At 35.5% G+C, this 12,896-nt stretch overlaps 1 protein-coding gene and 1 long non-coding RNA gene across 6 annotated transcripts in view; one reads left to right on the top strand and one right to left on the bottom strand.

Moving 5' to 3' along the window:
• Window positions 1-8,376, top strand: part of LOC150095438 (uncharacterized) — a 171,196-nt gene extending 162,820 nt beyond the window's left edge. The window contains exon 5 of one of the 2 annotated variants that reach the window (XR_016550029.1): window positions 7,776-8,376. This is a non-coding gene — a long non-coding RNA (uncharacterized LOC150095438). Of the gene's footprint in view, window positions 1-7,374 lie in introns of both variants that reach the window. The other variant, XR_016550028.1, reaches the window with a different exon arrangement.
• LOC150095436 (latrophilin Cirl-like) overlaps window positions 1-12,896 on the bottom strand; it is a 343,806-nt gene that overhangs the window by 76,038 nt on the left and 254,872 nt on the right. For all 4 annotated transcript variants that reach the window (XM_090409783.1, XM_090409782.1, XM_090409784.1 and 1 more), the window contains one exon: window positions 8,643-9,033. In XM_090409783.1, coding sequence (XP_090265909.1) covers window positions 8,643-9,033 — 391 coding nt within the window. The remainder of the gene's footprint in view (window positions 1-8,642; window positions 9,034-12,896) is intronic.

Here is a 12,896-nt window from a genome sequence, read left to right as displayed (position 1 = left end):
CCTATCCCGACACTTCTCACATATGTTGACGTTTTCATTCTTCTCATTTAGCCAAACAGTCTACAGATCCTTCACATTCCTCGGCGCATACATATAACAGTTTCCACAATGCATCCACTGCAAAAAATCCAATGCAGAGCCAGACTTTCATAGAGAAGTTCTGCAAGCCGCTGACATACGTTTCTTGTTGAATGCCATCTTTAGTTGCTGAAGTAGCAAAACAAACAGCAGCGAAAACACAATATATACAACAGAATTCCAAACAATAACACCACTGAAGGGCACTTGTATCCAACCGAAGCACAACTGCAGCACAATTTGAGACAAAAAGGCACACTATAATTTAATTTAAAAACACGTTTTCAAGCACAACTCAACACGGTCGCCACGGTCACTAATGACACTAGCACCCTACTTTGGGCTTCTAGTGTTCTTGCTTTCACTTCTACATTCTTTCTTCAGCTAATGTTTGCTTCTATTATACATTCTTGCTTTCATTAACTTTTGTTTCTACATTCTTGCTTTTGCTAACTTTCACTTCTACAGTCTTGCATTCTTTCACTCCCTTAGTTTCAATAGCTTTCATTTCATTTCTGTTTCTTTCATTTATGCCATCTTTTATCTTTTCGGTCTATTTTGCATTCATTGCACCGTGTTCTAATATTATATCGCACTTCCTAAAAATCCATACCTTCCCTTGTCTCCCATCCAGAATGGATGGGAGATAAGGGAAAGTCAATTTCAAAAAGTCTATATCATTAATGTCACTTGATTTTCATGCTTGCCTAGTCACACAGGTTGTCCTCAAGAGCCGTTGTATTCTGTTTAATAAATAATAGATTTAATAATTTAATAAATCACACCAGAAATCATGCAGACACATTTCATTCCCAAAAATAAATAGTACAACACTAAAATTCAAGAAATATTGCCAATTATTACTCAAAATTGGAACCAGGGCCTTTTCTTTTTGACCTTAATATCAATGATATTATCACAGGATTGCAGGAAGATGTTCAGTTATTTGCAGATGATGTGAAGCTTGGAAGGGTTATTAGTAATAATGCTTATGCGGTATCCATTCAGGACTGTTGTTGTTAGCATATGGCAGTATCCAGGATACTGGTACTTGCATTTGGATCTGAGATGAACTTGGACTTCTTAGCCACGAGCCATTGCAAGCTACCATCATTCCCCAAAGTGTTCTGTAGATTTGTGTGTTTATGGAGCTAGTTTACCCGTTTCAAGGGATGAAACACCCAAGAGTCGGAGAAAAACTCTCCTCCTCCATACGAGACTGGCTAAGCTGTGAGACAAGATGATATTTGGTCATGGGTTTTTGAGAGAATGTGCTCAAGAACTGACAGCTCCGTTGACCTGAATTTTCAAAAAGTCTGGCCAAGGGAAAGGTACCCAAGGAGTGGAAGTAGGGTAAGATACTGCCATTGTATAAGGAAGGTAGCAGATTGGAAGTTTCAAATTACAGACCAGTTTGTGTTTCATCAGTAGTTGTTAAGATCTTGGAAAAATTAGTTAGAGATCATATACAGTGTTGGGCAGATGAGGTAATGTTATCTCATGGAGTAATGTGAGAGTCAACATGGATTTGTAAAGAGGGGCTCTTACTTTAGTAATATGATTGCCTTTTATAATAAAGTGACAAGAGCAGTTGAAGAGGGAAAGACATATACTGCCATTTTTTTTTGATTTTGCAAAGGCATTTGACAGGGTGCCACATGATAAGCTATATTTAAGTTGCAAGCACATGGGTTTAGATGTCAGGTTAGCCAACTGGATTCAGGATTGGCTGTCTGATAGATATCAGAGAGTTGTGTATGGGAGGGGGAAGCAATATCAAGGAGGCAAAATGTTACAAGTGGGGTCCCACAGTGCTCAGTACTGGGACCTGTATTATTTAACCTTTATATCAATGATGTTGTCAGTGGATTGCAGGGGGATATTCAGTTGTTTGCAGATGGTGTGAAGCTAGGAAGGGTTATTACTAAAAGTGCAGATATGGGAGCCCTGCAATGAATGGAGGTATCAGTTTAATGCAGCAAAATGTAAAGTCTTGAATTGAAGGTTGGGATACATTGATGGAGGCTGAATACAAAGGTAGTGAAGGCAACCCAGTGGATTGCTGCAATCCACTGGGTTGCCTTCAAAATTATGCTGGCCTGCAGAGATAAAACCAATGGAATGACCTGTATTGTCATTCCATTGTATAAAGCCCTGATCAGACCACACTTGGACTATTGTTCTCAAATTTGGTCCCCAGTATTTGAAGGAGATAAATTAACTGCGGAAAGGGTGCAAAGGCAAATAACACAGATGGTATCAGGAGTTATGAAGGATAACTGAGGGAATGTGGACTGCAGAGTTTGGTAGATAGAAGAAAGAGAAGTGATATGACTGAGACTTTTAAACTGTTGAGAGGTGGTTACAGGGTTGACACTGGGGAGTTCTTCGCTTGGCAGAACAGAGGGTAGGAGTGACGACAAGGAACCATCCCCGTAAGTTACCAAAGAAAGCTGTGAGCAAGAGAGTGAGAAGTGGTTTCTTTGCATGGAGGGTGGAAGAATGGTGATAGAATGGTGAGAGCACAAACAGTCAATGAGTTCAAGGAGTGGTATGATAGACTGTGTTTTCTAGGATGGGCCTCCCATGATGAGTCTTTTGACTCCATGGAGGCTTGAATCATCATCATAACAATAATAATAAAGATATGGTTAATTGCTGACCTTTCTTTATAAAGCCAGCTTGTTCTTCTTCTATTAGCTGTTTGTAAATGTTATTTAGACAATTCTGTATTTTTTTTTTACAGAGATTTTGTAAGAGAGTGGCAAAGAAGAGTAATTGGTGTATAATTGTTACATTTTTGAACATCACGTTTTATTATTATTATTATTATTATTATTATTTTTTTTTTTTTATGTATAGGCAAGAATTTGCCTATTTTCGAATAATTTGGGATAGTCCTAGTGAAAAGAGCATTATTGAAAAGTTTGATTAATTGTTTAATATTCAATTCAAGTAATTAGGTTATATTTCAAATATAACATAAATAGACAAAGTCCCTTGGTCGGAAAGCCCTGGGTTTGATTCCTCTCCCTGACGTGAAGAACCTTTATCTGGTCTCATACAGAGGTAGGGGGTTATTTTCACCTGGAAACTCAGTTTTTTTGTCCCTCAGGACAGGCAAACAGGTCCATTGAACACACATGGATTAAGACCCAGCCATAGGCCTGATTTGTCAGCTATGCCGGTCCTGAGCCTGGATAAAATGGGGGGGGGGGGATTGAGATGGTGCCATGCCTCCCCATGAAAGGGCTCATGGCCGTTGTATCATTGTACCCAGTGCCGGCCCTAGGAATTTTGCTTCCCCATGCAATAGCATATTTTGCCTCCCCTTCCCCCTAAAAAACTCTTTTAATGAAGTATTAAAAGCAATGATGTTAAGCTAGGCTGCAACATATCTGATCACAAATTCTAAATAGTAGCATTAGATAATGAAAATTCATAAGTTAATGAAAAATGATCATAAACTATATATTTTTTTTAACAGAAAGAGAGACAATTAACCCTTTAACAGTGGAATTCCTAAAATGTGCACATTTGCATGGGAAATTAAAATCAAGCGAAGACGAGTATATACTCATCAAACACAGAGTAAATGCACCTGCTGTAAATTTTTAATTAAATTATAACAAAGTGGCAATTATTAAAAGTTATGAAAAATCAATAATTTTATTGCTCCAAAATTCATTAATATCACAAATACTATCAACACTACCTGGTTTTTATAATGTATTACTATTAACTTACATGTAAGTAATGCTCATCACGTCATATAGAATGAAGGACTGCTAAATCACGAACACGTAACTATGGCATATATAATTTTTTTTAGATTTTAGAACACGTGTCATGTCTTAACATGAGTTAATTTACATTTTCACTCTTAAAATGTAAACCTACTGTTTAAAACGAAGCTTTTCTTGCTTTTATATTTGCAAAAAAGCACAAATAAGACCAGTGTCATCTAATTTCTCTAATCTAAGTGTGGTCTAAGGAAATTCCTCATTGGTTAAAATGAGATTTATCCTCAGGTCAAGGTCAACTCATGGCCGAATGGAATCAGAAATAAATGCAAGATAGAAGGTGTTCTGCTATTGTTACGCCGTCTGATATTAACATTGACAGTGCGATATTAATCGCAACATAATACTACATTATTTTAAATGATTATGATTTTTAAAAAATACACTTCATAATTTAACTAATGACACCCTAAAGTCTGGTTTCAACAGAGAAGGAATAAATGATTTTTTTATGATTTATTTTTCGTATAGTTTAGAGCAATTTTGCTGCCCCCCCCCCCTCCTTCCCCCCCCAAAAAACCTTGCCGCCCTGTGCAAATGCACGTGTTGCACCATCGGTAGAGCTAGCTATTGTACCATATAAACATAATAAACTGAGACAGATTCATTTTTTTTAAGATAAGTTGTTTAGTTTAAATTACTTTTTTTATAGTTACTAAAAATTTAAACTAGTTTAAATTTTTAGTAACTATAAAATAACTGCCAACTGTAATTATAAAAATTATAACTAATAGTAATTATAAAATAGTTTAAAATAACTGCCTTTATTGACTCTAATAATTATGATAGCCTGACTTATTTTTAAAGATTTCACAGCTGTTAATTCAGTTTTGGTGAGGCTGCTAGTTTTTAATATAATTTAAAATGTTAGAAGTATCTAATCATATTTTATCAGCTGTGGTAGTTGGGAGAAACATTATACTTCTTTCAATATGATATATAAAATTCAATTTTTTAACTGTCACTCAGAACAGGCAAATAGGCCCTTTGAACACACACGAATTAAGACCAAGCCATAGGCCTGATTCATCAGCTATGCCAGTCCTGAACCTAGATAAAAAATATCAAAACCACTGCCTTTATCGACTCTAGTAATTATGATATCCTGACTTGCTTTTAAAGATTTCACAACTGCTAATTCAGTTTTGGTGAGGCTGTTAGTTATTGGTATAATTTAAAATGTTAGAACTGTCTAATCATATTTTATCAGCTATGGTAGTTAGGAGAAAGCTTATGCTTCTTTCAATATGCTATATAAAATTCAATTTTTTAACTGTCTTATGTTATTATTATTATTATTCCTGATACCTCCAAGGAGTCCGAAGACTCATCGCGGGAGGACACCCACAACTGTCTCTACACCTAACCTCTACTACGAATCATCTCCATCAACGCCATCCACCGCCCACCTCCAACACCACCACAACTAGTAATTTTTGTCTGTAAATTGCGTGTGTTCTGAAGGGCCGATTTGTATGTATGCGGGATGAAAAACCCGAGTTTCCGGGAGAAAAAACCCTGCTACCTCCGTATGAGATCGGCTAACTCACCTTCGATTGAAATCGACCAGATAAAGATTCCTCCCGTCGCGACGAGAATCGAACTTAGGCCTATTCCAATCGGTGTCACAGCAAAGTTTATGCCTTTACTTAGTGGTGAGCGTTCATCACTGTTAATCATGCTTATCAAGGATTTAGGCCTAGAGTGGCCTGTTCTGGCCTTAGAAGTCATTGTTGAATCTCTTAAGAGGACATCCTGGTTTTCTTTTCCCCAATGGTTTGTAATTTAAGGCTTGTTTTGGTAATCTTTCTGTTTTCATTCTTTCAACGTGTTTGTTCCATTCGTGTTTATATTTTTTAATTTTTTTCTATTACTGATTCCGGGTTTAATTCTTTCATAATTTCTTAGTTTCTTTTGTGATCATATATACCCTATTTGATATATATACCCTATATATACTTTGCAGTTTTTCTCATAAACTTCATTTCAGCTATTATTAATCTATGTTTGTCTTTTTTGTTTTATTGTCCAGATTTCACTTCCATACAATAGGCCTGGTAGGGCTAATGTATTGTATACTTTTAGTCTGGTTTGTTTTTGTACTAGCTTATGTAATTAACTCCATATTTGGTTTAAATATGTAGTTAATTACACCTGTTATTTTTAAATTTGCAATTTTTAGGTTTATATCTTTTTCATTTTCATATGTAATCATACATATTTGGTAGTTAAAGGAATTCACCTGTTCTAAAATATTGTTATCTACAGCAGTATCTTGCTAATCCGAACTAATAAAAACCATGCTCGTTCGGATTAGCGAAATTTCCCCTCAAGAGACAACTAGCATTTAAAACAAAAATAATCAGATTCTAATGGTACTTCAATTTAATTCTGTAAATAAATGAAGTAACTGATAGAAAAAAAAGCTACTGTACTCTAATGTAAAACATAAAAAATAATACTGTACACAAGTTTATTTTAGTAAAAAATTTAGTTTGCATGTACCTGTATTGTTGAGGATTCTGATTTAATAAAATTGCATAGTTCAGCACATAACTTAATTTGCATAAAAGATATCACTTTCTTGTACACAACAGAAAAAAAGGTTTAACAAAATAACACAAAAAAAGTTATTTCTTTGTAAAAAAAAAAGTCACTGATTTTCATTTGCTTCTTGGAAGCTAAACTTTTTCTGAATGCTTCTTCTCGGAGCTGCATTAGCAACAAAAGTTTGTGGAATGGCGTATCATTCTGCTTAGCCCATTCTATACACATATTAAAACTGTCAGTTGCCTCTTCATGTTTTACTTTTTTTTTCTAGAGTTCTTCATCATTTTCTAATTCATTCTGTAGTGTCATATTTATAATTTCAGCATCTGATTTGATTTCGAATTCACTTTCGGTTCTACCTGTAATCCATTCTGCAACATCTGTTTGTGAAATTTCAACATCTGGATTTATATTTTTAACCAAATTATGCACGTTTAGAAATGCCTCTTTTTGTGTATATTTGTGATTCATGCCGACAATACAGTACGTACTGTACAGTATAAAAAAGCAAACATGAACACAATAAATCAAAATAGGCCTCCAGTTTAACCGTACAATTATTAAATAAAAATAGTAGACAAAATAATAATACATAATAAAAGCTTTTTTCTTTCAAACCACAGTTCGGATTAACGGAGGGTTCAGACTAAAGAGGTTCGGATTAGTGAGATGTCACTGTATTGCTATTTTAGTTCTTACTGGATCTTGTCCTTTAAAGGCCACCATTTTTGATTTTTCTGTTGATATTATCATTCCATAATCTTTGGCTATCTCATTTAAATTTAAAATACCTTTCTGTAAGTTATCTTCAGAACTTGTAATTATTATTTGGTCATCAGTCATTCAATGATGATAAATTTAAATTTGTCTATTGGTTGTTTAAATCTTGCTGCTGTTTCAATCTAAGAAATTTGACTGTAAGTTTTATTTTGTTTGTTTCCAGGATATGTTTTGCTGAGTTGTCAGTAATCCTCTCAAGGACATCCCAAATATCTGGATGCATTCATTACATCAAACCAAAATGTGGTATGAGTCCAAATTTAAAGAGGCCTGTGAAATTCTAATCAACCACCCTTATCTTAACAATAATGATGATGGTCTACAAATCTCAAGAATATTAATGGCACATATTCTACCCACATAACCTTTTGTTTTAAGAATTCATTATAAATTATAATTAGGACTGTAGTATTCCAGGATCTTAGTCTTAATATAACAAAAATTTATGTTGAATTATTGATTAGGCCACCACAATTGCTGTATTAAAAGCATTAATATGAATTTGTACACTGACCATGCTATAAATAGGATATAGCTTTGATATAGATTTTTTTTTTTCCATAGGTCAGGCCATAGAATAATGATTGATCAAGTCATTGTCACTTTGGTATGGTGTTTGAAATGTAATGTAGCTTGTCTCTATGTATATGTGTGTATAATCTAGATCAGGGCTGTCCAACTTTTGGTAATCCAAGGGCTGCATTAAAAAAAAAAATATTTGCCTGAGGGCCGCATCCAATGCGTATCTAGTAATTGGTGAGCAGTAGCAACACAACCTCGATAGCTAAACAACCGAATAACACTAATCGCGTGCTCACATTCCCCGTGAGGGGCCAGAGCATGTGCGTTTGAACAAAATAGTATAAGAACGCTTCTTTGAGACATCTAATATTTGAAAAACGTGGGTATATAGTGATGTAAACACATCATATAAAATTAACAACATAATCACTAATCACAACAAAATTATCACTAATCAATAATAGTGATTATCGATTAGTGATAGAATTAAAATATCTATTACGCATTCGATTCAAATTTTTTTTTTTCACTCGCGAAAATCAAAACCCACAGGTGGGCTGCACAAAATCACACTGCAGGCAGCATGCGGCCCAAGGGCAGTGCTTTGGACAGCCCTGATCTAGATGATGACCTTAATATGAAGGTCAAAATGTTGGGAAATTAAAGCAGTCATTCTTAACATGGTTGTATTCTTCATAATTTATCAAAAGGAACTTCAGTAATGAGACTTAAAACACAAGAACATATAATTTACAAATATACCATCATAAGATAATATTTCCACTGTAAATATTATGTTCGAGAAGATCTAAGAAGTGGTTAAATAAGCATATAAATAAAAACTCAATGTCTTTACATACTTTATAGGTAGAATATGGAATACAAAAAAAAAATAGAAGAGGTACTTACAAAGAGTATTCCAGCAGCAGGTCCAACAAAGCTAAATATAAAATAGTTATCAGCTCGCAACCAACAGTAGTGCTTTGTTCCATAGCTGTATGGATCAATAATTGCAGCTACTCCTACTATAATACCAGGAAGACTGTACCCAAGGAAACAGTACCATCTCCATCTTTTTTTATCTGCATCAAATATTTCTATTAGTATAATATACAATTGAAATCCTTCAAAAAACAGCCATGCAAATGTCGAAAGTAAGAAGTAATGAAGAAATCCAGCAACAACAGAACAAGCAATCCTGTGGTTTGTCTGATCAATTCCACCTAGAAAAATTGCTTCGGAGAGAAAAAGACATAGGAAGAGATTCCTGTGAACTGTTATGCGATCAGATTTCAAACTCCTAGAAAAGAAAATAACAAATAAGATTTTTATCTTTTCATATTTTATCTTCAGTTATACTGAACTTGACTGCGTTGATAGGTTATTAACCTGTAAAGCATTGTTGCATTATTATACTATTAGAAGAAAATCTCTATGGAGTCTGAATACTTATTATAAGAAGCTCACAGAGAGTCTGTTTTCAATCTCTCTTTAAATTGGTACATTTTCAATACAGCATCACCTTTGGCAAACTCATTCTATTCTTTCTCATCATTCTCAATGAGAAAAAAAATCTACTCTGAGTCACCTGAAACATTTTATTCAATAGTGCTTCTTATTTCCTCTCTATCATCTGGTTTTAAAAAATAGCTGACCTATCTATCCTGCGAAATTCATGCGACTGATATGTCTCTATTATATACTGTCTGACCACGGATACGAGACTCTCGGTTGACAGAGTGCCAAGAAGAGTCGATTCATGTTGAAGGGGAGAAAGAAATAAGGCAATGTAGGAATTTGTTACCAACATGCGAAATCATGTGCTTTGTACGTAAATTTTCTAACTATTGTACAACAAAATAGTTACTACTTTAAAAACTAGAATTTATATAAAAGAAAAGCTAATTTTCTGACTTATAAGAATAATGTATAAGAACACTCATCCCATGAAACGCACTGATATCCTATTATCGGAATGGATTCACCTTCTTCTGACATGCGCAGAAGTGTCAAGGTGTCTCACATCTGTGGGCACACAGTACATTTTCTTTTCTATTCGTGAACCTCCCTTAATGTATTCTCATAATCAACAGTCAGAAATCTTTGGGTTCACTTCACACTTCACAAAATAACCATTTATTAACATTTAGTCCATTTATTCATTGGACATAATCAGATACAATATTATTATTATTATTATTATTATTATTATTATTTGACACCTCCAGGGAGTCCAAAGACTCATCGAGGGAGAGTGTGCCAACAGCATCGAACGATTGGTCCCCTTCCAACTACTAACTGCGCTCAAACTTACTTAACTGAGCCATTAGTAGCAATATGGTCACTCATTTGCTCAATGATGTCCCACGCCAGTCTTTGCCAGGCTTTTGTATTTCTGTGTAATAAAATTAATTTAATGATATCATTTATCATGCTAATAATTTGGAGAATTTAGTAATTTTATGTCTTAGATCTCTTTCTTCAATATAATTTGTATTACAGCCAAGACAATTAAAATTGTTAACTTGTTCATTGATATGTTATTTAGAATGATTATGCTTTTTATTGCTCCCTTACTTTAAATGCTATAACATTTGTTTTTCTTCTTCTATAGTTCCTCTTCTTATTAGCAGCTATTAAGATTCAATCATCTGCATATAATTGTGATATAACTGGTTTTAATTGTATTCTTGTGTTATTTACACCTTGCCATGCTTTAATATCTCATTAGTGCGTGTGTGTGTACATATATATAATTAAATAAATGTAATGACTAGAAGTCGAGAGATACCAAAATAGAAAAAAATATACCATTTATTATTTGAACGCACAACTAGTTTTGTTTTTTTAGAAAACTTTATTGGGTGCATAACATGAAAAGAGAAATACAAAAATACACATTACGAGATGCAGCTATAAATTAACTTGCAAATGTATTTCTGACATTTGAAGCTGTTCTGGATGTCATAGTATTGTTGAGCACATTCACACAGGTATGATCTCGTGGTATGACAAAGTTGGATAGCTGAAGAGTGAACAACTAGGCAGTTCAGAGAATTAATGGATCATCACTAAATCGTACTTACCGGGTGCAAAATTTAAGGATGTAAGTGAGAGTATTAGAGTGCAAAAACAGAGGGTGAAAGAATTAATAATTGTGGCGGGTACGAATGAATTGAAAGGTGATAATTTTTTTATGAGAGAGGACTTGAAAGTATTGTTAAAGGTAGCGAAAGAAAAGAGTGACAGAGTTAGAATGGTTAGTCTGTTGCCGCGGTATGACAGAGAGGAGTTTAGGAGGAGGGCCATAATCGCAAATGACATTATGCGTAGGTTATGCAGACAGTGTGGTGTGGAATTCGTAGACGTGTGGAATGAGTTTGAAGGGCTGCATTTGAATGGACTTGGTGTGCGGAGACTGGAAAGAGTGTTGCTGAATGAAGTGAAAATGGATGTGCAAAACCAGGGAAACTAGAACTACCAAGGAGGGGGGGGGAATGGATATGCAGACATCAGTGAGACAGATGAGTGTAAGAATGTACCCGAGCCAGCACTAAGGACAAAAAATGGGAATGGGTCATTTAGAATAACGTATCAATATAGGGGTGGGACTAAGGGATCACTGCATTTCATGTATACTAATGCCAGGAGTATTAGGAACAAGAAGGAAGAATTTTTGGCCTTGATTGGCTCTTCCTGGCCACAGGTTATTGGCATTAGTGAAACATGGCTGACGGAAGAAGATATAGTTAGTGGGATAGAATGTGTAGGTTATAGTGTGTTTAGGAGGGACAGAGAGAATAAAATGGGGGGAGGGGTATTATTGATGATAGCTGATGAACTGCAGCCAAGGAGAATTGAAGTTGTATCGCAGGATAGTGAAAGGAGCTCATTTGAGGCTATTTGGTGTGAGATTGAGACTGGCAGAATAAAATATACAGTTGGGTGCTGCTATAGACCAGGTGATGGAATAGATGGTGGAGATAGTATGCATAGGGAAATTGATGAAATGAGTGGAAGGAGGGTAATTATTATGGGGGATTTCAACTATGGTAACATTGATTGGAAGGAGGAGAGGACACATGTGAGGAAGGAAAAGGATTTTATTCAATTTTTAAGGGATAACTATTTGAGACATCATGTAATTGAAAATACTAGGGGTGTGAGAGTGCTTGACCTGGTAATAGCATCTGAGAATTTGACTGTAATGAATATGACCATGTTGCCACCTATTGGTGAGAGTGATCATAAGGTCTTGACCTGGGAGGTGGCTAAAGGTGTGGAATTTTCGATTAAGACAGGGTATATGTGGAATTACCATGCTGGCAAGTATGACAAGCTTGGGAGATTGCTTGGATCAGTGCCATGGCATGTACAACTGCAGGGGCTGGATCGATGGAGCATGGGAAGTGGTCAAGGAGCATTTACAGGAGGTAATGGCTGATTGTATACCTGGGGTCCGAATAGTAAAACAAGTAGGGGTTAAATGGATGAATAACACCATTAAGCTTGAGCTGCAAAAAAAGAAACAACTATGGAGGGAATTTAAAGAAAGGGGTGACCTGCAGGCACACGAACGGTATAAAGTGCAGGCCAGAAAGGTAACGAGTGTGGTAAAAAAAGCAAAAGCGGATTATGAAAGGAAACTAGCTTTGCAAGCAAAAGAGAATCCAAAACAGTTCTTTCAATATGCTGCAAGCAAGAAAAAAACTGTACACGGCAAAATGATTTTAAGGAATGACGATGGTAAGGAGGTCACTAAATCAGTTGATATAGTGGAGTTACTGAGTGCGCACTTTGCAAAAGCATATCATCCAGGTGGTGACATTGAAAAAGTGAAGGAACCATTAGTTTATACGGGAATAGTGATGAATGAAGTGGAGGTGACTAGCTTATTACAGAACCTTAATGTGAACACATCTGTAGGATTGGATGGTATACCGGCACGGGTCTTGCGTGAAGTGGCTAAAGAATTATCAATGCCCTTGACCATGTTGTTTAATCTGAGTCTCAGGTCTGGCTTAGTCCTGAAGGTGTGGAAAGAGGGGAAAATAGTTTCACTGCATAAAGGAGGATCCAAGACTACGGTTGCAAATTACCGACCGATCAGCATATCAGGAGTCGTTGTCAAGGTCTTAGAGAAAGTAGTCAAGGGAAAAATAC

The sequence above is a fragment of the Typopeltis vanoorti genome, chromosome 20 (assembly GCF_054136105.1).
Source record: "Typopeltis vanoorti isolate ZY-2024b chromosome 20, IOZ_Tvanoo_1.0, whole genome shotgun sequence".
Lineage (NCBI taxonomy): Eukaryota > Metazoa > Arthropoda > Arachnida > Uropygi > Thelyphonidae > Typopeltis > Typopeltis vanoorti.
This window is presented reverse-complemented; position numbering and strand designations above follow the sequence as displayed.